Source organism: Brachycentrus maculatus, unplaced genomic scaffold (assembly GCF_059751285.1).
Source record: "Brachycentrus maculatus isolate JH-2025_06_01 unplaced genomic scaffold, ASM5975128v1 h1tg000004l, whole genome shotgun sequence".
In the NCBI taxonomy this organism is placed as follows: Eukaryota; Metazoa; Arthropoda; class Insecta; order Trichoptera; family Brachycentridae; genus Brachycentrus; species Brachycentrus maculatus.
The window spans coordinates 478,286-504,984 of NW_028280759.1; the positions used below are offsets into that span (position 1 = coordinate 478,286).

Sequence of the window (26,699 nt, forward strand, 5' to 3'; positions counted from 1 at the left end):
TTGCCGTTTTTCTTCTTACATTTTAGTATCACATCGGCCTCTCTAGAGTCCGCAAGTGTTTCACGCCATTGTCTTCAACATCAACCGTAGTCAGTTTTACTACTTTGTTTTTAATTAAACCGTGAAACTGAAGTGCGGTTGCGATGATATTTCCGTTGACTTTGCTTCTGATTCTGGGGTGAGTCACATATTTGAATTTTTTTAATCTATGATATCGAAGACATTCACAGAGAACATTAAAAATTTACAAATAAATACATACAACAAATTCATATGTGGACTTATTTTTCTTTATAACTGTCTATAGCCTGCAAAGGATAAAACTATAAAAACAAATAACATACAGGTGTGAATTTTATTTTATGTTTTAATTTTTAAATGAAACACAGATTTTTTGAGTGTACTAAGTTGTATTTTATTTAAAAAAAAAACATAAAAATTAATATTGTTACAACTGTTTCGCCTTGTTATGGAATTTTTAAACGAATGTTTGAAAATGCCATAACTAGGCGAAACAATTGTCACAATATTAATTTTCATTTATTTTTTTAACGAAATACCACTTAGTAGACTCAAAAAATCGATTTAAAAATTAATACATAAATTAAAATGGAGTTCTACAATTTAAACGCCAACTCAATAAATAAAATAAGTATTATTTTTGACTAATCAGTTTCGATGTGTTCGTTGGTTTATGTTGGTTTATATATCTTTCAAGCATTAGTTTTTTTTTAATACCAAATTATCAAATATATCAGAAGCTAAAAATACGCAAAACGCAACCAAATTTGTCCATTGATTAGAGCGATCAACTTCAAATGATAAAATTTAATTTAATAACAATTTCAATTAAAAAATCATACAAAGAACATAAATAAATATATGGACTAGTTTTTCTTCATAACTGTCCACAACATGCAAGTTATAAAAATAAAACTAAAAAATAATATACAGATTTGATTATTGGGTAGCTATAACTTTTACGATTATTCGATTATGATGATATTCATTACTTTCTCTCAATTAATATTTCATTCAATCGAAACTTTTTTATGCCAAATATATAAATAGCTATAAATACGAAATGTGTGACCAAATGTAAGTACTGATTGACGTCATCAGCTTTAAATGATCGCTCAAAAGATCGTTCGATGTTATTTCTTACATAAATAAACAAAAATTTGTGTTGAAATGCATAAACAAACAAAAATAACAACTTAATATGTGAAAAAAATAACAAACGATTAGCAGGTAAAAATTATATCAAATTCTAGTAGAAAAGAATCATGTTTTTTAAAGCCATTCATATTACCAACCCTAAAAATGGTTATCGTCAAATCCATTTTTCAAACAAAAAATCCGAAAAAATCCCCATACGTAAAATCTTTTATAAAAACCATTCGATCTTTTAAGTTAAACTCAATTTGTTGTTATTATCTGAGTTTAATCTAATTTAATAATTGTTTTTACATTTTTTTGTGTAAACGAATGTGTGTTGTGTTATTTAATTTGCTTTAAATCAAATATAAGTAAAAAAAAACAGCCTTTGGAAATATATAATATGCTTTCTTTTATTTAAATTTTACAGTTGGATCACATTATAATCTAGTAATATCGATAAAATCAACAACAGTGATCTCTAAAATCAAAATATATTTTGCATACAGGCATGCCTTAAATGACTTGTATATTAAGTAGAATTTTTTTATACTATTAAACTTTTTCAAATTTCTTTAGCTATTATTAAAATCATATTTTTATTTATCTGACGAAAGTATATCATAACTCATGAGTTAAATATACGTATGGTGGGGTAATTACCACAGCTCGGTATCGCTTAAAAAAAGCTTTGTAGAGAATTTGAAATATATTATTGTGAACGGTTTGATCAATCAGGTTTTTGTTTTTCTTTTAAATTAAAACAATATTAAACCATACATACTCTTGATGATTTTAATGACATATATATATATATATAAATATATATATAAATATATATTATATATATATATATATATATATATATATATATATATATATATATATATATATATATATATATATATATATATATATATATATATATATATATATATATATATATACATATATATATATATATATATATATATACATATTTATATATATATATATATATATATATATATATATATATATATATATATATACATATATATATATATATATATATATATATATATATATATATATATATATATATATATATATATATATATATATATATATATATATATATATATATATATATATATATATATATATATATATATATATATATATATATATATAAATATATATATTTATATATATTTATAAATATATTGATTTCTAAGTTAAGTTTTCTATTATAACCACATTATTCATTTGAGTTTTACTTGGTAAACACCACTATTGTACAGCGGTAAGTAAAACTTAAATTAAAAATGGATTTTAATATAATATGACTGCTGAATCAATAAATGAAAAATAATTTCATTCATTGATTCGGATAGATATTGTCAAATATGGCATTTACCAAGTAAAACTAAAATGAAATATTTAAGTTTTCTAGTTGTAGTAATTACGACACAATATTAACATTAGAACGCACATATGTTTCGTTCATTTACTGAGAATAATTTCCACTCCCCCAAGCAAGGAACTATGTATACGTTTATATATATATATATATATATATATATATATATATATATATATATATATATATATATATATATATATATATATATATATATATATATATATATATGTATATATATATATATATATATATATATATTTATATAATATTTAAAAAATACAATACAGTCTGAGAATAACAAATATTCATTACGAGTATTTAAAATTAGCAGGTAAATAATTCTTTAAATTACAAAAAAGGATTTTCCTAATATATCAATCAGAAAAACACACCTAAAAATATTTTTAAAAAGCTGCATTTTAAATATTCCAACCAAAAAATGTTTTAGTACAATAAACGCATTATTTTACATATTTTAATCAAGAACATACATAGATTAATTAGTGAAATACATTATTTTAATCATGGTAACCAAGAACACACATCTGGGTATGCTAAATATGCTTTTATTTTGAATATTAATAAATACACTCTATTATAAATATTTAAATAAAAAAAAATAGCTTAATTGAATAAGTATGCCTTATTTAAATTATGGTGACCAAGAAAGAACACACCTCTATGTTTAATAAAAATGCACTATTTGATATATAATATAATGTATTAACCAAGAACAAACTTCAATGATAATAAAAAAAATGTTCTTCGTAATATGTCACCTAAGAAAACAAGGCTACGTATAATAAAAATGCATCAATTAACATATCGCTCACTCCTTTCAAGAACGTCATAAATCAAAAATCGTTAATTTTCATTTGTGCATGTTTTCGGAATGCTCAGAAAATGTACTTTATCCCAGTGAAAGAGGCATATTTTAACTTAATATTTACCCGCTACACGGCAGAAAGTGTTGTATTTGAATTTTTCAAGAAAATGTATTCTATAATTTTTTTTTAATAAGCTAGTTATTTTTCAAATGTAGAAAAAACCTTGAGGTTTAACCTAAACAACCTAAAAAGCTTACCTAAAAGTTAACCCAAAAAGATCTGTTGCACAGTAAAAAGTTCAATAAGTGGCTTGATTTTTTTTTTTAAAAAATTGTATTATGTTTTTAAACTTTAAAAATGTTCTCCTGAAAAGTCAGTTTTTTATTTATTTATGACGTTCTTGAAAGGAGTGAGCGATATGTCAAACAAGTTTTAACATCTTTGATAAATAAAATGCATTATTTAAAATACATATGCATATTTACTCATTGATTTTTCCATGTCATTCCACTATAAATTAGTATGCTATGAATGAGTACGTAGGTAAACATTTTTCTTCATTAGAATTGTATCGTGATGAATTAACAATGTAAACATGGAATTGAAATAACGATATGGAATAATTAATCAATTCACGATAACGAGGCGTTGGTTGAGATCAAACTCGCACAAACTACCCTTCATAAATGTCAAGGCTTTGTGACAATATAAGTGTGTTAACTTTATAGTAATAACAATCGAAGGTTAACAAATAATACCCAACATATCGCCCACTCCTTTCAACAACGTCATATATCGAAAATCATCAATTTTCAGTTGTGCATGTTTTCGGAATGCCCTGAAAATGTACTATATCACAGCAAAAGCGGCATATTTCTACCTTAATATTTACCCGCTACAGGGCAGAAAATGTTGTTTTTACATTTTGAAGAAAAGTATTGTTAATTTTTTTTTTAAATAAACTAAATATTTTTCAAATAGAGAGAAAACATTCAGGTTTTACCTAAAAAGATCTGTTGCACAGTAAACAGTTCAATAAGTGGCTTGATATTTATTTGAAATACATTGTATTATATTTTCAAACATTGAAAATGATCTCCGGAAAAATCAAGTTTTTTTTTAAATATGACTTTTTTGAAAGGAGTGAGCAATATGTTATTTTCATTTTATTTAATTAATTAAAAATATATTATTATAATTAAGTATCTGCATATCAGTAAAAAAATATCTTTAGCGTAAAGGTTAGCGCGTTTGGCTAGCGTGCGTGAAGACCCGAATTCCATCACGGGGTTGGAGGGTAGGTCCTAAATAATTAATAATAAATTTATTCACCATCATATTTATTTATTATCACCCTGGACTATCACCTGAGTTGCCAGGCACTTTGCCTCCTTATAATTTACTAGCAAGATAACACTTATGCAATCCGAACCAGTGCCCTATGCACTATTGAATAAATAAAATATTTTATTTCGAGAAATAAAAATACTTTGTGTTCTGATCCACTCACATTTTTATTAACCAACTAGTTTCGGCAACAACCTGTTGCCCTCTTCAGGGTTTCATTTATTACTAATAAATGAAACCCTGAAGAGGGCAACAGGTTGTTGCCGAAACTAGTTCGTTAATAAAAATGTGAGTGGATCAGAACACAAAGTATTTTTATTTCTCGAAATAATATATCAATATGATCCACAAAGTTAATGCTTTCAATATTCAAAACAAAATAAAATATTAGTTAAAAGATAATTTAATCTATGTTGAAAGTTACAAATCATCCTTAAATAAATATCCTCTGAAAATGACTATTTTTAAAAAAATGTACCGAGTGTCTTAAATCCAATATTGTCCAAGTTATTTAAGTCATTGGCATTGGTTCGATTTCAATTGTAATATTAAAAAAATATATCTCAAAAGTATAAAAATAATCCTTTTTATTACATGTCCAGTATATAAATTGAATGATCAGATATAAAGGCATGTTTTTTGTAATAAATATATTTTTATCCATTCAATTTAACATTACCGATAATTAGCGATAAATCTTTTTTCATAGTCGACATTTTTTGAAAGGTAAATAAATAAACAAAATATGTAAAACGTTTTCTTGAAAAATATATTGTGACAAAAAATATGCTGCTGATAAATGTATGATGTTTACTTTAAAAGTTATTTATTTACCTTTCGAAAAATGTCGAATATAGAAAGGAAATAAATATAATTAAAACAAATTCTGATAATCAAATTTTGTTATGTATAATTGGGTTTGATTTTATATAAGAATGGAATTCTTGGCAGGATTTTTTAAAATTTATCTTAACAACATCGTTTTAAGTACTCCGACTTGTACAAAATTGTGTTTTTTTTCTGTCATCCACAACTTATTCATCTGTGCAATCAAGCTAGGATTTGTTCAGCAAAGTTATATGAAACGGCTATACTACAAACTGCCGTCGATTTTTTATCTTTTTTTTTATGAAAACGGGACATTTTGATGTCCCTAAACTTTACTTGGGGACAACAGGATTATAGGCTATCTAAAAACGGGACGGTCCTATTCAAAACGGGACGTATGGTCACTTTAATCATACGTCATTTTGCCGCACTGAGAGATCAAATTTTGACTGCACTCAGTCTACTTTCATCTTCCTTATACCAACTCCTTACTTCACTTCCAAACATTTCCATGTAAGCAGATTCCGTCGTTATATAGTGCGTGAATTTTTCTAAGATGACGCGTTCAGAAAATAAGTACAGTATGGGCGATTATTCACTACCCGGAATTCGACCGTCTGGCAGTCCGATTTGGAAAAATGAAAACGACTATGACAGTTTAGCGTGGTCGAATTTACGCGCAACATGTTCACGCACCGATCAAGAGCTCTGATCCGAAGAAAGATGAACAAAAGCACAAGCCAATCCAAGCCAATCATCGTTTTAAAACGCCAACTGACGTGGCGGACGGTAAAATTCCGTGTAGTGGACAAACGCCCTATTCCTAATTCACACACTTTAAAGTACATCCATTTTTAAGTGTATGTGAAAGAAATCACTTGTTTTGTGCGAAGCTAAGCAACAACCATGTGCGTGAATAATTAATACATAAAAGTCATCAAAACCCACACAAAATTTATGAGGTAAGGTAATAAATTCTTTAGCCGCTTGAATTAATTATAGAGTAGTGAGTAAATTAGTATACCGTATCATTAATATGAACAGTCATTGAACTTGCGTCCTTTAAAAATCAACTTATCTTAAAGATTTCAAAGGTAGTTAATTAAGTCCAAAAGAAGTTTTTGAGGTATCTCTACATGAGAGAGTACGGCTATTATCCTTGGCTCTACCCGACTCAGTTTCTCCAGGGTACGCTTGGCTACAATAGTTTAGAGACTAGAAGGAATGTGTATTTGATTACGCATTTTTATCGATTGTTGCGCGGTATGATCGATAATCCTGAAATTATCCGGAGCATTGGTCCGTATGTTCCCGATAGTTACCTAAGACAGCGTCGGCATAGATTGTTTCACATTCCTATACACAGGACCAACCTGCCGATGGTTATGCCTGTAGGAAGAGCTACCGCTATGTTGAACAATATTGGATATTGATCTGTTCCATGTGTTCGAAGGAGTTTTCCGAAGCGGGATTCTTCTACACCTTTAAGACTTCTTGCTTACTTTTACTTTTAATATATACGCCTTGAATATTGTTTGTTTGTATATATTATTTTTTAATTGAATAAATAGAATTGAATTAACCTCTGTGATACAGATATTTGAACATAACAATGTTTTTAGATTATTGGTTTTTTAAAAAGTAGACTCTTATGCGATCCATTAGACGTGCGCCAATGATAGATATTCTAATTATGATACATGTATAATGAATGTGAACAAAATAATTCTGAATAGCCATTTTGGCTGCTTTAACCTACAAAAATACTATAAATTTGAAGCGTTTGCGTACATAAGTATATGAAAAAGTACAAATGTTTTTCATTCTAAAAAATCAAAAATATACTTGAATTTTAATTTCTTCAAAAAATATTTTTGGGCACTCTTTGGTAAAGCATTTAATACGAGTTGTTTTTCAATAACAATTGGAAAATATTTATAATATAACCTAATACTCTGATATTTATAATTACTTATTCAGTATTATCCGGGACTGGTATCTGAAGCGGAGGGCTGATCACCTTTCCTTGATATGTTACGATGAAGATAACACTGCGTTTATATGACGCATTGCCCTATGCACCATTGGAGTGTGGATAACGGTTTAAAAAATAAAATAAAAAATGGAAATCGGGAAGTTATCATTTTTTAGCTCTTATCTTTTCATTTTAATTTTAAACAGTTTAATTGGTGAAGATAGACTAAACAGGATGTTTTGTTTAATTTATATTTGAAGGACTAACTTTGTGATTTTCCATTTTATAATTAAAATGTAACTACTACCTTTGTTTCAACACTAACTTTGTTTTAAATTCACAATATTTATATTTTTGTGGTTTTAAAACGTAATTATATTTTAATTATAGGATATTTGGTATTGACATTATACTTATTTATTGATTCGGCATTTACTTTGCGGAATGACATGATTATTTTATTAAAATTAAACAATTGAATAATCCACTTTATCGAGTTTTATTTTACAACATTTTGAGTGTGTCCAAATACTTGTTCACAAAATCTGGATTATCTCCAATTACAGGAGTTATTTTCATATTATTTTTTGACATCTCATCAAAGATGAAGAAGAATATGGAAGTCTATTAAAACTAATTAGTTTTAATTTGTACCAGAAGATGAAAACAACTGTCGTTTTCGAAACTAGTCGTAAATAAAATAAAACTCGATAAAGTGAATTATTCAATTGTTTAATTTTAATAAAATTACTTTATACTTCGTCCTTTTTTCAAATACCTGATCTATTATTTCAATAATTTTATGGAAAACTTTCATAAACAACGTTCTTGATAATAAGCTCAAGGTAGTGAGAAATAGTGTTAAATAGTATTAGAAATATTTAAATCAGTAGTAATAATTATTACTAAACAGATTAGATTTGTTCGAAAGAAGTAGGTGTATCGATTATCATTCGATTATTTTTTCGCGTCGCGTGATTAGTGCGTAATTGCAAATATCCATAAAATTGTATTCAACTAACGCATCTACTTCATTATGCTAGGAATATTTAATGACACCAGTCTGTAATCACCCTAATGAGGTTTTTACTATAATTAAACTAATTAAATTCAGTTGTAAACATAAGTGATGACAATAAAGTTTTATAAAAAGGTTTTTTCATTTTGTATATTAATTAAAAGCTTTGTTAACTTTTTGGTATGGTAATATACTGTCATTATTATTCATCGTTCACTTTGTAAATATAATAGCACTACTTTAAAACCAATAAAACTTAAAAACACTACTTCGTGAGAAATAAAGCAGATGGAAGTCTGTACATCCCAGGGCTTAGGGACTTGACATTTTTCTAGATTGACTGATCATTTTGTACACTTGTGTTACGTTCACCATTCTGCCCATTATTTAACATCCAAATTGCAATTTTTTTTTAAGTTCTAAATATATATATGTATATATATATATATATATATATATATATATATATATATATATATATATATATATATATATATATATATATATATATATTATATATATATATATATATATATATATATATATATATATATATATATATATATATATATATATATATATATATATATATATATATATATATATATATATATATATATATATATATATATATATATATATATATATATATATATATTTATATATATATATATATAGTTATATATTTTAATATATGATTCCCAGGAGAAGTCAAGTAAATATAAGTGATTTTTTGATTTTTATATTCATTCAATATTACCCTGGACTGGTACCTGAAACGGAGGGCTTACCACATTAACGTTCTTGTGTGCTGATCTAAAGATAACACTGTGTTTACATAATGCAGTGCCTTATGCACCTTCGGATTTGTATGGAAGTTGAATTGTGAATTGATATATGCTATGGTATAGAAATTCTTTCTCATGCGATAAATTATTTAATAGATTAGGAAGTATGGCTAATACTAGTGCAATCAGTTAAAAAAATAATTATGTATGGGTTACTTCGATTAGCTTTATAGTATTTAATCAAATAGATTTTTTAAAACAGTATTTAATTTTTTAAAAATGTTTAAAGCAACTTTTTCAAATTTGTAGGTACTTAAATTTTCATACTAGGGTCATGAATCGGTTTAATTTAAAATAATTTTAAATCCTAGAGGATTTCGTCTAGAATTACCCAGAAAATCTCAAATCATGGTAGCTAGAAATAACCACAAATTACAAAGAGCAATTTAATGAACAGTTTTTTTTTATCTTAGCAATTATGTCTTTTATTATTTTTCGTGGCAGTTTTTACATGAAAACTACAATCTAATTCGTTTGTATACGTTCCCAACTCTTGAATGCAAAACGAATGAAAAAGTAATGATTTAGATTACGCCAAATAAGTTCGCTGTTCATCAATTAAAGTAATTTGGGAATTAATCTCTGTTCACATATTAACATACTAATCACAACAAAAAGGAAAAGGCATATCAATTTAATTTAGTAACGTCTATGTAAAATAAAACTTGTTTAAAAAACAGTGAATTGCGAACTGATGACAACATGAGCGAACATTCGTAGTAGAATTGCCAACTGGTTGTTATTTACAACATTTTGAGTGTGTCCAAATACTTGTTCACAAATCTCCAATTATAGGAGTTATTTTCACATTATTTAAATTATTCTTATAAATGAATTTCTGCTCAATAAAAAGCTTCTTTTCATCTCATCAATAGATGTCTCTAGTGAAGTTCTGGTGATTCTAAAACAACGATTCGAAAGTATTCACATATATCGAACTTCTAAGAATTTGAGTAGTGTGGTTGTCAATATTGCGTAGAATTGGTAAATGTTACACGCGTGTAAAGTGATCACTTAAACCAGTCTATGACGGTCTTCAGCCCCGTAAATGTCCACGCTTTTGTATTCTTCTTCATCTTTGATGAGATGTCAAAAAATAATATGGTTGAGTTCATGTTTCTATGGTCCGTACCCTATTTCATAGTAAAACAACAATATGTTCAAATAGTTTTGTTATTTATTCTATGCAATTGTGATTTATACGTCCGCCTCCATAGTTCCCCTGAGGCTACTGTGCTGGAAGTCACAGGTTCGATTTTCAGGGTCATCAAAATAATAATATAAGTATTTTTTACTTCAATATTTATTTACTGGTACCAGGACTGATCACCCTGCCTTCATATAGGAAATGATCAAATTAATAATACGGTGCAATAATACGATGCAGTGCCCTATGCACCATTGGATGCGGATAAGGGTCATTAGTGAATTGTACGATATGTGATAAAAAAAAATATCATTGAAAAATTGATTCGGCAGACACTTTGTGGTAATCTATTCATTGCCAACTTAAATTTTACGTAATGAATACCACTTATTCTCAGAAATAATAATAACACTTTACGCACGTGAAAAATTCACCATTCTTCCTATGATTGTCAAACAATGAATGTGAATGTTTCATGTGTGTAAAGTTATCAACTTAACCAGCCTATGACAGATCATAAGCCCTGTATATTCTCACACTAGCATATTCTACTTCATCTTTGTTAAGATGTAAAAAAAAATCATGGGTAAAGTTACAAAGTGTATATTATTTATATCTTAATATGAGATGAAATTAGAGTAGTGTGGTTGACAACGTGATCACTAAAACCAACCTTTGAGGGTTTGTAATCCTTATAAATACCCAGCCTTCTATACTCTCCTTCATCTTCGTAGAGATATCGACATTAGTAGGTACTTTAAATTAAACCAAAGTCATTAAAAAAATGATTTACATAAATTGTTATCTAACTCACTGTAGTAAAAAAAAACAGGATGCTTATAAGTTATCGACCGCCTATAAGAACAAACAAAAAGAAAAGATTAGATTCGGGTGTAATCAAGCAGAAAACCTCAACAGGTATGAATATCCTTCTTGAATCGTTTACAAAAAGTGTTTTGTTTAAAATGTACTTGCAAGGAACAAAAAATTAATACAAAAGACTTCTGATTGATCAGATGAGAATCTGTCATGCATAGCGAATAGAGGTACATACTTAATACCACAATTATAAAGTAATAACATCAATTTGGAGTATTTTAGAAAATTGAGATGCTTCGTCCTGTAAATGCGTTATGCAACTGTATTGTTAAAGACGTTTTATAAGGTCGATATACAATGATTAAGGAAACACATGTGTTTATACACTTGAGTTTTATCAAAGACTTCTACCTTCGGAAGGTAAACTTCCATCGTCAGGTCTGAATGATAACTAAAATTAAAAATTATAAATTGTTCTATAAATAAGGAGAAAGGTAGGGGGGAAGGGGGTTAGTCAAGGGGCAGAATATAAAAACAAGTGTTTCCTTAATCATTATAACATGTCTTACCACAAAGTTAATGCCGAAACAATAAACTAAGGTTGAAATACAATATTGTAATTAAAATAACTAAAATAATTCGATCATTTATTTGACTAATTACGGTATATATTTGATATTATTATTTTTATTTGGGATTTTATTAAAAGCTACTAAGCCAAGCCATTCACATAAAAGAGTTACACAAATTAATTACTTTAACTATTCCAATTTAAAAAATGTATATTTATATATATTTATTTATTAAGATTTTTTACTTCTAACTGGACGTTATATTCTATTTTTTTAAAGGTATTGAAAATATGTCTGTGACGCACCGCACCGCGCAGGCTTGCCAACTTGAAGACTAACGGACTTAGTCTTCAAGTGGAGGTATACACAATGACAGTTTATGAAGTACTGAGTACCAATATAAATGTATGTTTGAAACTTCCAACTTTTATAAAATGCAATATAACGTCCAATTAGTAAGACGTCGAATTTGAAGTGAAAAACCTGTGTGTAGTTGTTCCATCACAAAAACTTTCAGTATCACGATGGAAATGAAAAACACACACATAACTTTTTCAACATGGCTTAATTACAACAACAAAAAATCCCCTTGTTATAACCAGTTACCAAAGCATTAAATAAGCTCGATTTGCATATTTTTTTGGTAAACTAGGGGTGCCAAACCTAGTCAGATAATATGAAGATAGAAAGAACTAAAAAAAAACTAACTAACTAACCATCACGCCGCTTCCTCGCAGGGGTAGGCAGAGAGAATAGAGCGCCACACCACTCTGTCCTTGCAAACATTCTTCGCCTCTTCCACGTTCATGCATCTCCTCATACATACCCGCCGATTGTTACGACTCCTAACCTGACTATATATATACATATATATATATATATATATATATATATATATATATATATATATATATATATATATATATATATATATATATATATATATATATATATATATATATATATATATATATATATATATATATATATATATATATATATATATATATATATATATATATATATATATATATATATATATATATATATATATATATATATATATATATATATATATATATATATATATATATATATATATATATATATATATATATATATATATATATATATATATATATATATATATATATATATATATATATATATATATATATATATATATATATATATATATATATATATATATATATATATATATATATATATATATATATATATATATATATATATATATATATATATATATATATATATATTTATATATATATATACATATATATATATATATATATATATATATATATATATATATATATATATATATATATATATATATATATATATATATATATATATATATATATATATATATATACTATATATACATATATAAATATACAATTTATTTTTTTATATCTAATATGAGAAAATTAAACAGTGCATATTTTATTCGTTGGTCATTATTTAAGAATGCCTATTTCAATGGTACTAATAAAATTGATATGTGACGAATTGAAGCATTCTTGTACTGTATTAAAACTATTTATTGTATTTTTATTATTATATAATTAAAATAATATAGTATAATAACTACTCTTAAATTTCGTTTTCAAAAAAAATGTATATCTCAATTTCGCAGTTTTTTTTACAATATCAATGTGGATTGTATGTTAATATCACCCGTATGCAAATTTCACCCGTTATTCAAAAATATGTTAATTTTATTTAAAATGCTCATAGAAGTGTTAATTCCATCAATACATATATTTTTTATCGGTACTTTCTCACAATATTATGATTAAATAACGCTACATTTGTATTACATTCATAAAATTTAAGATACAGATTGGCTCAAAATTGATCACCCTACCGGAAAATGTTATAATATTTATATAAATGATGCCATATTTGACATTTGTGAACTTGACAGCTGCAGTATACTTAAGTCAGCCAAATGCTAAGTCGTAAGCACCGGAATAGTAAGACTTTCAACTTCTTCTTCTTCGTCTCAGTTGAGATACATATCGACGTTAGTGTACTGGAGAATATGGTAATTTTACCTGGATAAGAGAAGGATAGAACTTTTTTGTGTAGAGTTTCCGTTTCTAGATCAAATATCAACATGATTTCAGAATAAGTATATACATACATATATCGCTCACTCTTTTCAAGAAAGTCATATATCAAAAATCGTCCATTTTCAGTTGTGCATGTTTTTGGAACGCCCAGAAAATGTACTATATCCCAGCAAAAGCAGCATATTTTTAACTTTATATTTACCCGCTACAGGGCAGAAAGTGTTGTTTTTGCATTTTGAAGAAAAGGTATTGTTTAATCATTTTTTTTAATATCCTAAATATTTTTCAAATGGAGAAAAAACTTTCAGGTTTTACCTAAAAAGATCTGTTGCACAGTAAAAAGTTCAATAAGTGGCTTGATATTTTTTTTAATACATTTTATTCTTAAACTTTAAAAACGATCACCTGAAAAATCAAGTTTTTTGATAAATGACGTTGTTGATAGGAGTGAGCGATATGGCATGGTACATTAATTATTCTTCTGCCTGGCTCCATCCCAACTTATCATCTTTGTAGACTTTTGGGATCAGCTTTTCAGACTTCCTCTAGATGTTTTTTTGAGGAAGATCCATGGCGATCGCCTGGTTTACAATTTGTTCATACCATCTCAATTACCTTTCCTCTACCTTACTATTGATATCAGTTACACCCAGGCTTCCACGAATGAACTCTTTATTTTGTATGGTACTCCAACTGGGTACATTATTTATATGTTAATATTAATCAAATTTACAACATTTTGAGTGTGTCCAAATTTTTGTTCACAAATCTGGATTATTTCCAATTATAGGAGTTAATTTTCTTTTTTTTTAACATCTCATTAAAGATGTAGAAGAATATGGAAGTCTGGGTATTTACGGGGCTGACGACCGTCATAGGCTGGTTTAAGTGATCACTTTACAAACGTGTAACATTCACCAATTCTACCCATTATTAATAGATGTCTCTAGTGAAGTTCTAGTGATTCAAGAACGTTTCGGAATTGGTTCATATATATAGAACTTCCAAGAATATGAGTAGTGTGGTTGCCAATAATAGGTAGAATTGGTGAATGTTACACGTGTGTAAAGTAATCACTCAAACCAGAATATGACGGTCGTCAGCCCCGTAAATGCCCAAACTTCCATATTCTTCTTCATCTTAAATGAGATGTTTAAAAAACTATATTAATCATATTTCATAACAATTATTAATTTTGACGAAAATTTTACATTTTTTCAGAGTGTCAACTGGTGCAGTCCATAAATCAAGGAAATTCCCAAAAGATTTCAAAATCGGCACTGCAACTGCTGCATACCAAGTAGAAGGAGCATGGAACGTCAGCGGTATGTTAAATATAAAACATAACTTTAAAACCTCCAAATTGTTCGTTCCTTACAAAATATCGTAAATTAATTAGAAAAATCATTTCAGATAAAGCGGAACAGATGTGGGATCGATACACCCATTCCCAAAGTCACAAAATCATAGACGGAAGCAACGGAGACGTGGCATGTGACTCGTACCATCTCTACAAGAGAGATGTCCAGATGTTGGTCGAGCTAGGCGTGGACTATTATAGGTTCTCCATTTCCTGGAGTCGCCTTCTGCCTATAGGATATGGCAAAAACATCAGCCAAGATGGGCTGAGGTACTACAACAACTTGATAGACGAACTTATCAAGTATAACATCACTCCTATGGTGACACTCTTCCACTGGGACACTCCGCAGAGACTCATGGACATCGGCGGATGGACCAATCCAATCATAATTGACTACTTTGAAGACTACGCCAGGTTGGCCTTTGAGCATTTCGGGGACAGGGTGAAGACTTGGCTGACCTTCAACGAGCCGTACAACTTTTGCCTGCTGGGATATGGAACCAGAACTGGACTCGTGAGGCTGGCTCCAGATATCAACTTCCACGGCATAGCGGAATACCACTGCACTCACAATGTACTGAGGGCTCACGCTAACGTATACCATATGTATAAAAACTTATTCTGGCCAACACAAAAAGGTATTTTTTTAATTTTTCAAATGCAATACTAAACTATTTTAACAGAACTTTAAATATTTGGAAACCAAATACTTTCCAACAGAAATTTTTTTTAAAAGTCAAAAAAAAATCAATCAAATTAATTTCATATAATTTTTTTTATCAATTGATTTGGCGGTCAATTTGTGGTAAAATCTATCCATTTTTAATTTAAGCTTTACTTAGTATATACCACTATTTCTTAAAATCAATTATGACACATTTCGATGCATTCCGTCTCATTTTCAAACACCGTATTTGGAGTTCATTAAAAAATTTAGCATTCCTGAGAATTTCCTGCACTGCAGCCAGACTCACAAGCTTAGTTTAAAGCATCAAGCCTTTATCATTTATTATCAACATCATCTATTTTTGTTTATTTTTTTAAAGAAAAAGAACTATTTGTGATATTTTATCTACAAAAATACTTCAATTTTATACTATTTCTTTGAGCCTAAGCAGCTCATTATTAGAAATAGGCATCAAATTGTTTGCAAAAACAGATTGGCTCACCAACGCCTCAGCGTTCTATTCTCTTCGCCTACCGACGAAGCGAAATGATGGTTGATTAGTTATTATTTGTTCTGAAAAAAAATATGCAAAAAACACGAGTTGTTTTATAGGACTTTTTTAATTTTGAGATAATTCTACATTTACTTCCGTGAAGGATTGACGCTAAGACATAGAAATATATTGATTCTGTAATATTTCCTATATTAATCCATTTGTACAGATAATATTATAACAATTTACTTTAATTGGTGTCAACATTTATCATAAATATAGAATTATAATTTGGCATTGATAGAAATTCCGCAGTAGCAGACCCATAAGACACTATCCACGGAACAATTATTACTGAAATTGCGATCGGTTACATCACATAGTATAATATTATATAAGTTAATTTAAAATCATTGCAAGTTAGCGAGCCGCAACACGCCTACTGATACCTTGAAAATGTAGTTTTATGAGCGTATAAATAATCAAACGAACGGATATACTCGTATTAATAATGTTAATGACAATTCAATACAACGTAAGGCTGTGATGAAGGTATATTTGTAACTTATTGAACAACAAGTACATGTTTTTATCAGCTAGGTCAAATTGAGAGCATTCGCAAGGATTTGCCAGTTGATGCTGCCCGTTTATTGATAAGTGCATAGGTAGTGTCTAGAGTTGTTTATTGCGACAGTATATACGTATACACACATATATACTATTTCTATGTATATTATTTATACATATATATATATATATATATATATATATATATATATATATATATATATATATATATATATATATATATATATATATATATATATATATATATATATATATATATATATTGGATGCAGTCAAAATGCCATCTCTCAGACGGATATACGGCAAGGAAGACCGACGAAAACTTGTTCAGGATCAAGTATTTTATTGTATTGAATATGTCAGATAAGGAGTATATGAATGTGGAAAAGGCTTAGATTGTTGGCAAAGACATATAATTAATACTTATTTTTTTTTTTACAAAAATGTAAATAATATTGGTATATAACCACTCAGCGATTTTTATATCAACCGGTTTCGAGACGTGCCCGTCTCTTCGTCAGGATAATCACTACCACAGCATGCATACAAAAACACCCTAACAATGTCACACAAAGTAGTAATTAATAATGAAATAGAATTCAACTTAGTTAAGTTTATAATCACTTTAAATATTTTATTACAACTAAATTATAACGTCTACCGGTTTCAAAGACTTGGAACCGGTAGACGTTATAATTAAGGTACAATAAAATATTTATAGTGATTTTTAAAAATAAAGTATTATTTTAATCAAATAATGCAAAATCACCAAGTTAGTGCTTCAAATATTTTTTTTTTAAATGTTTCAGGAAAAATTGGAATGGCTTCTTTGATTCTTTGGGCGGAACCAGAGTCACAGAGGGCTGAAGACATCGCCATATTCGACAGGGCTATGGAGTTTACGGTACTTTTTTGCTTTTTTTGTATGCATTTATTTACAACATTTTGAGTGTGTCCAAATACTTGTTCACAAAATCTGGATTATCTCCAATTACAGGAGTTATTTTCATATTATTTTTTGACATCTCATCAAAGATGAAGAAGAATATGGAAGTCTGGGCATTTACGGGGCTGACGGCCGTCATCGGCTGGACGTCATCCTGTAATTGGAGATAATCCAGATTTTGTGAACAAGTATTTGGACATACTCAAAATGTTGTAAATAAATTATCTGGTCAAATTATAAGCTTAAATAATAAAAATGAAAATGGTATTTTCTGGCGTTTCTCATGTGTGTGATTATAATCCAGGATTTGGACCTCACATACTAATATAAGAGTTTCTGCTTGATAAAAAGCTTCTTTACATCTCACCAATAGATGTCTCTAGTGAAGTTCTAGTGATTCAAGAACAAGGTTTCTAAATTGGTTCATATATAAAGAACTTCCAAGAATTTGAGTAGTGTGGTTGTCAATAATGGGTAGAATTGGTGAATGTTACACGTGTGTAAAGTGATCACTTAAACCAGCCGATAACGGTCGTCAGCCCCGTAAATGCCCAGACTTCCATATACTTCTTCATCTTTGATGAGATGTTAAAAAATAATATGCATTTATTTAAATCACAATTTATACATATTTAGAAAAAAAAAATAACACACTTTTTATTGTTTTTTGGTATATCTATTAATCAATAAAATAGCTTATTTGTTGACATCTTAAAAGAGATGAAGAAAGATATTAAATACAAATCTGGATTATCTCCAATTACAGGAGTTATTTTTCACATTATTTTTTGATATCACATCAAAGATGAAGAAGAATATGGAAGTCTGGGCATTTACAGACTTAAGACCGCTATAAGCTAGCTTAAGTGATCACTTTGCACACTTTCTAAAGTGATCACTTTACAAAGCTTTCCTCATCTCACCATAGATGTCTCTAGTGACTCTCGTACACTGGGTTTCGAGTTTGATCAATACAAAGAATAAAATAACAATTACATATGTAGTTTTTCCCACATTAATTTAATTTGACCAGCGGCTTTCAGACTGGTCTGATGATGTCGGTTACGGCGAAACCCGGTCGCTGGTCAAATAAAATTCATGTGGGAAAAACCAAATAGTTGTTATATTATTATATAAAATACAAAACTTTGGTCAATATCGATATAAATAGAAGTTTCAAGAATTTTATTAGTGTGGTTGTCAATCATGGGTCGAATTTGGTGAATGTTACACGTATGTAAAGTGATTACGTAAACAAGCTTATGACGGTCGTAAGCCCTGTAAATGCCCAGACCTCCATATTCTTGATAATCTATGTTGAGATGTCAAAATAACTCCTAATTGCAGATAATCCAGATTTATGGACACACTAAAAATGTTATAAATAAATTAGCTGTTAGCTCAAACTACATACTCGTCTCAAACACATGTTTTAATGCGTTACAAGTTGTGGTTTGACATTTGCATCTCATGTCAATTCGTATATCGTCTGGCGTGTTGCTCTGTTCTGTGTAGCTGTACGTATTATACACTTCGGTAAATATTGACAGCCTCTGACGTCAAAAACACACCAGAAAGTATTGACTGATCTAGAAACAGAGTCCAAAATTCATATGAATCGAAAGATAATTTTTAAAAAATTATAATGTCCTGATATGATCAAGTATTTCAAATACTTGAAAGTGGTCAGGACAGGAGACGGAATAATCGGAAAGCATCTTTAAGGGCGTTTGTCGACTACACGGAATTTTACCGTCCGGCACGTCAATTGGCGTTTTAAAACGATGATTGGCTTGGATTGGCTTGTGCTTTTGTCCATTTTTCTTCGGATCGGAGGTCTTGATCGGTGCGTGAACACGTTGCGCGTGAATTCGATCACGCTAAACTGTCGTAGTCGCTTTCATTTTTCAATACCGGACTGCCGGACGGTAAAATTCCGAGTAGTGGACAAGCGCCCTTAGGAGTTGCATGAATTAGGAAAAGGCAAAAATTTCGCCTAGCAGATTTATGTAGCGTTAAGGAGGGATATTCGATAGCCCGCAACTTCATATATTTTCTCTAAACCCAGGTAATATTTAACATAGGTAATGATGGAGTTTTTTTACTTAAGGGACAGAACTCATTTGCCAGCCAACCATCGAAGAGGTAACACATCTTTCCACGCCCGATTTCGTTTATGAATGTATTTGGGATATTTTTTTTATTATTTAGATTAAATATAGAAAGAAAATGTTTAAATTTATTTAACTCCTTACCTTTCAATTAGGTATGTCTTTTTTCAAAATGATATAAGTAATTATTTCTAAGAAGAAATAATTATTTTCAAAAACGTGGTGTTTTATGAAAAAAAAACAATTACGTAAAATATTGCCTATATTTAGGGAAAATTAAGTTGTGGCTTATCAAATACTGGATCTTAAAACACCATTTTAAGTTATTAAAAGGTAAGGAGTTTAAAAAAATTAAAGTACGCGTCTGGCTCCTCGCACTGCGGTCGCTCACTAATTTGCACGTTTGCGAGTACTCCCTTGAGAATACTCTCTGTCTACTCCTGGAGGAAAGCGGTGTGATGGTTAGTTATCTAGTTACACAACATTTATTCACAACAATTTAAACAATCTAATGCCAAAATATAACATAGTAAAAGTAAGAAAACACAATATTTTTAACAGTCCAAATCTTTCCCCACAAATCTGGGTTTTGTACATATAAGAGTTATATTTTTTAAATATTTTTAAATTAATTGTATTCATTTTACGCCATTTTATAACACCGTTGTCTCTCGAAACAAATCCCGGCGTAAAACGAAATATACCTGTACTTAGCAATATTAATTAACTTAAGAATGTTTAAAGTAACATTTGTTTTTATACCATTTGAGTTTTATCAAAGACTACTAGTTTTGGAAGCTAAACTTCCGTCTGAATAATAACTAAAATATAAAATATAATATTGTCATATAAATAAGGAGAGGGGAAAGTTAGGGGGAGGGGGTTAGTCAAGGGGCGGAGTTTGAAAACAAAGGAAAAATGGAAAGCAAAGGTGAAGAATTTTGGAACAATATATTATCGAATAAATTATTATTAGAATTTAGTTTTTTTTGGATTTCTAAATTTTCTAAATAATTCATAATTTGGCCTTTATGGGGAACAAGGTGAAATAATTTTAATTTATGAGAGTGGAATGAGTGATTTGTATCTATTATGTGATTTGTAATCTAGTTAATGCCGAAACAATAAATAAAATTTACTTGGGCAATATTTTTTTTAATAGTTGATTTTTCATCCACAGGCCGGATGGTTCCTCAACCCAATTCACGGTCCAGAAGGAGACTATCCCAAGATAATGAAAGATGAAATAGAGAGGAAAAGCAAGCTGCAAGGATTCAAGCACTCCCGGATGCCGGCCTTCACGCCTAAGGAAGTAGAGTGGCTCAAAGGGACATCCGACTTCATAGGAGTCAACTATTACACCTCCATCGTGTACCGCAACGATGACAAGATGGCGGACAGATCGATACCATCGCACGAGAATGATCTGGGACATGCTTATTATCAGCCAGATGAGTGGGAGACTGGAATTACTTCTTGGATGAAGGTACATATATGTAGAATTACATATATAAATACAGGGTGGTATTGCGGTTTATTCTCTCTGCATACTCCTGCGGGGAAGTGGCGTGATGGTTAGTTAGACCATCATATTGACGGCCCCTATGCCAAGTACTCAATCTGCAAATCTGTTACTTTACAAGAGAGAGCTTAGAAGATTTTTAATTTTTTTTTATTAATTAACGGTTTTATCTAAAATTCTAAGCTAGTATTATACATTAAAAACACGATAAAATAATGTATTAAATCTTTAAAATTTTACGCTTTATCAAAATTAAGTAGTAAGTGTTTTAGGAGTTCAGTTCGTTTTGAAAATTCGATGTAGATAGCATCTTATAAGCCTGAAAACTAGGCGTAATTTATTTTTATTTTTTTGTTTATTTATATTTGTAGATAACGGTCTGTTAATAACGTACACTAAATATCTCAAAATTAACAAAAATATAGTTAGAGCACTTTGCGTAGGGCACGCTTGGCTTCCGTACTGAAGATCCCGGGTTCGATTACCAGGGGGGGGTCAAATAAATAGTATTTTTTTACTATTTATTTGACCTGTACTATACTGGACTGATACCTAAAATGGAGGGCTGATACTCTTTTTTTCGTGTGTTAACAATCAAGAGAACACTGTGTTTATATGATGCGGAATTAAAAGTACCTACTTTTATATCAACAATCGTTTTTAAAGTTTAAACATATAATGAAATCTATTAAAAATAAATATCAAGACACTTTTGGAACTTTTTACTGTGCAACAGATCTTTTTAGGTAAAATCTGAATGTTTTTTCTCGATTTGAAAAATATTTAGTAGGTACATTTTAAAAAATAATTAAACAATATCTTTTCTTCGAAATGCAAAAACGACACTTTCTGTCCTGTAGCGGGTAAATATTAAGTTAAAAATATGTCGCTTTTGCTGGGATATAGTACATTTTCTGGGCATTCCGAAAACTTGAAAGATGTTTCATATCGAGTCAAGACACCTACGATATATTTCCATCTAATAAACAAAGCGTACGAACAAAGTTAGATGAATATGAAATACCTTCGCTAATTACAAAACCAACTATTAAATTTGAACGAACGAAAAAAGTGCAAGAAATATGAGAGTAATTCCAAATTTCTACAAATTTCTAATAGGTTGATATTAAATTGATTTTAAGTAAATAGGATACAGAGCGACAATAAACTAGTAGATAAACTATAGTTTTTCCTCTATAAAGGTGGATATATATATGTACTAGGGGGTGAGTTTCCTCTTAAACTCTTTTTATACTTACTTTTCGTCACAAGGTCAAATGTGAAAACCGACGATTTTTGATATATGACGTTGTTGAAAATAGTGAGCTACATGTCCTTATAGCTGTTTTCTAATTTTTCAACTTTTTAGATTCGGCCTCACGGTATGCGCGACATGTTGAACTGGATAAGGAAGAAGTACGGGAACACGGAGATATTCATCACGGAGACTGGTTACTCGAGCAAAAAAGGACTTGTCGACGAGGCAAGAGTCCAGTACATCAACGACCATATGGACGCAGTCCTGGACGCCTTGGACGATGGCGTCAACGTCACTTGCATCACTGTCTGGAGTCTGATGGACAACTTCGAATGGAATGCTGGATACCAGTAAGTGATTTTTTTTTCTTAAGTAAGCTCATATTTTATTCAGTATGCAAACTTATATTTACACTGAATTTAACATACAACATTTTGAGTGTGACTAAATACTGGATTATCTCCAACTCTAGGAGTTATTTTTCATATTATTTTTTGAAATTTGCTGGCATTTCTCATGTGTGTGATTATAATCCAGGATTCGGACCTTACATACTAATATACGAGTTTCTGCTCAATAAAACGTTTATTTTCATCTCATCAAAAGATGTCTCTAGTGAAGTTCTAGTGATTCAAGAATGTTTCTAAATTGGTTCATATACGAGTATATAGAACTTCCAAGAATTTGAGTAGTATGGTTGTCAATAATGGGTAGAATTAGTGAGTGTTACACGTGTGTAAAGTGATCACTTAAACCAGTCTATGACGGTCGACAGCCTCGTAAATGCCCAGACTTCAATATTCTTCTTCATATATGATGAGATGTCAAAAAATAATATTAATTTAACATCATATGTATTGACATCCTCTTACAATAAGCATAACGTTTCGTTTTTAATTCATTTAAACTATTTTCATTCTTTATACGTCATTTATGTTAAACCCTTATACGAAATGCAATTTGGTAATTCTGTTTTTTTTTATACAGTCTTGTTGTATTCTTATTTCTAGTTACATCCTTATGACAATTTGTATTTAAAACTATCTTATTCATAAAATATGTGGGCATTCTTTTTTTTTTTAATTTACATTTAAAAACAAGCATATTAAATATCAGTCTCTTTTTTAAATTTATCAAATTTAGTTTTTCACGCGTATTTTTTTTTATCTAGTATATTTTTTCTTTTTCACTATTCTTTTGAAGAATTTCTAATTTATGCATTAAAATTTTCTTCGTTGGGTAAACATAATACTGTGTAGCAGTAATCTATGTGTGGAATAATTATTGTTTCATATATGAGTACTGCAATTTTTTAATCTAACTTTTCCTTAATCTACTGAGAAAAAATATTCACTGAATTTATTTTTTTATATGTCTTAAATTTGCATTCAAAGTTAATTTTGAATCTAATATTATACCCAATTATTCGTATTCTTTACAGAGGTTTTATTATCACAAATGCCAAATACTAACTTATTTACATTAAATCTTATCGAAGTATTACATATTATATATTTTACTATTATAGTTATAATTTAACCGTTTATTCCCCTTAAACCCTTGTCCGCAACCCAATGGTGCATAGGGCACTGCATCATATAAACGCAGTGTTATCTTGATCGTTAACACATGAAGGAAAGGTGATCAGCCCTCCGCTTCAGGTACCAGTCCAGGGTAATATTGAATAAATATTAGTGTGAAAAAATCTCTAATATTTATTTGACCCCCCTGGGAATCGAACCCCTGACCTCCAGAACGGTAGCCGAGCGTGCTGACCATTATAACACTACGGAGGTGGACATTTTATTGAACAATTTTTTTTTTACAGGGATTCTTTTGGCCTATTTGAAGTAGACTTCAACAGTCCTCAGAAGACGAGACGTCCGAGGATGTCAGCGCTCGTGCTCAAGAAGATTACAGAAACTAGAGTCCTGGATAAGGACTACAGACCGGAAATGAGGGAACCAACCATGGCTAAGGAAGAATATCCAACAAATATGATACTGCTCATCCTGACCATCGTGTTCCTCGTCATTATTTCTCTCACCCTAGCTGTTAAATATGTCACCTATAAGAAAAAATACCGACTTCTTAAAAAAACTCCCACGATGAATGGAATCCATTAAAGATTTCACTGTAAACATATTATTTAAATGTAATATCTGTTGATCATGAACCTTTGGTTACGATTATTTTGTCTTTGGCATTTACATATGAGCCATTGTAAGTCAACCAGTTTTAACTTTGATCAAACTTTCAATGGAGAAGGACATTATTCGCATAAAGTAGTGTTCTTATGGATATGGTACGTACTTCCAAATGTTTTTTTTTGTAAATGAACAAAACCCTTTTTATATGTGATACAAAATTTATTGGGTCTACTCGTAATTTAATAAAGGTGTAAAATTAAAATAAAAATTTTAATTGTTGTAATGTGCATATTTTGCTATTTGACTAATAAGTTGATCGACCACTGCTATAATGCAAAAACCCAGATAAACCAGGTTATCTACACAAGTAATAAATATATCCTTTAGTTTCAATCCTGGGGATCGGTTAGAGGCAAACCGCTGCATATCTTCATCCACTCCGTTCGGTCTTAAGCGATCCTCTTCAGCCCTGTATGGAAATTGCAACCAGTCGTGGCAAATTTGGTACAGATCCTCCCAGCGAAGATGCCCTCTGCCAATCGACCTCTTGGTAATTCCCTCCAGTATACTGTTCAGAAGACCTTCGTATATGGTTTTCGATAGAGGTTATTCTCAAAACTATGCTCATTTCAACCAAAAGAAGTTGTTAATTTGTATCTAATAAAAAAGGTTCAGCTGTCGCAGAATTAAGCTCTTGGTCATATAATTTTAACCTAAGGAGGAATCTTACGGATAACTTACCTTTTTACTACCACCGCAACGATCTCAAAACATATATTTTTGTAAGAGACATAATCCGTATTTTTGTGTAATTTAAGTGATCCTGACAATTGTCAATATTAATTATACATATATTTAAGCAAGCGCCATAAATATATGAATACTGACATGTTTTTTTTTTTTTACAATATGGTTAGAACTCTCTCTTACCTCAATAATCCAAATAACTGTATTGACAAATTCCTGTTTCTTCTTCTTCTTCGTTTTGCCCAGAGGTGAACATCGTAATCTCCTACAATGTCTGGGATGCGATGCAGATTTCAACACCATGCATTTCCAATTTCCGGTACAGAAGGACGGCGTTTTAAGGAGATCCTGCAAGTACTCTACTTAATTCCTCGTAGTTAATGTATTTTTACTTACTTTCTCTCGACTGTTGCTGAAACCACTAGCTTCTCGAGACTTTTCATTCCAAATAATCATCAGGAGATGATCTTAAATTCAATAAAATATTATCAAATCTGGAAAGGATCTTTGTTGTGGATGTTGTGGAGAACCTTTAAAATTATGTTAACGAATCTGAATCAAAACTTCAAACAAAATTTCAATACTGGGAGAACCAACATATTGTTATCGAAATACAGATGAATATATCCTATGTCGCAAAAAAATCATTTTCGTTTCATATGTCGCTCACTCCTTTCAAGAACGTCATAAATCAAAAAACTTGATTTTTCAAGACAACGTTTTTAAAGTTATAAAATTTAATAAAATGTGTTAAAAATAAATATCAAGCCACTTATTGAACTTTTTACTGTGCAACAGATCTTTTTGG

The 26,699-nt window shown here is 29.5% G+C and overlaps 1 protein-coding gene across 1 annotated transcript; it reads left to right on the forward strand.

Annotated features, from left to right (window-relative positions):
* Positions 1-26,027, forward strand: LOC148313886 (myrosinase 1-like). The gene is made up of 7 exons (XM_088268998.1): positions 1-178; positions 15,268-15,371; positions 15,460-16,047; positions 17,967-18,061; positions 21,395-21,700; positions 23,106-23,344; positions 24,823-26,027. Exons 1-7 carry the CDS (start codon positions 144-146, stop codon positions 25,118-25,120), a joined length of 1,665 nt encoding a protein of 554 aa, XP_088125124.1. The 5' UTR covers positions 1-143; the 3' UTR covers positions 25,121-26,027.
* Positions 26,028-26,699: the final 672 nt, after the last annotated feature.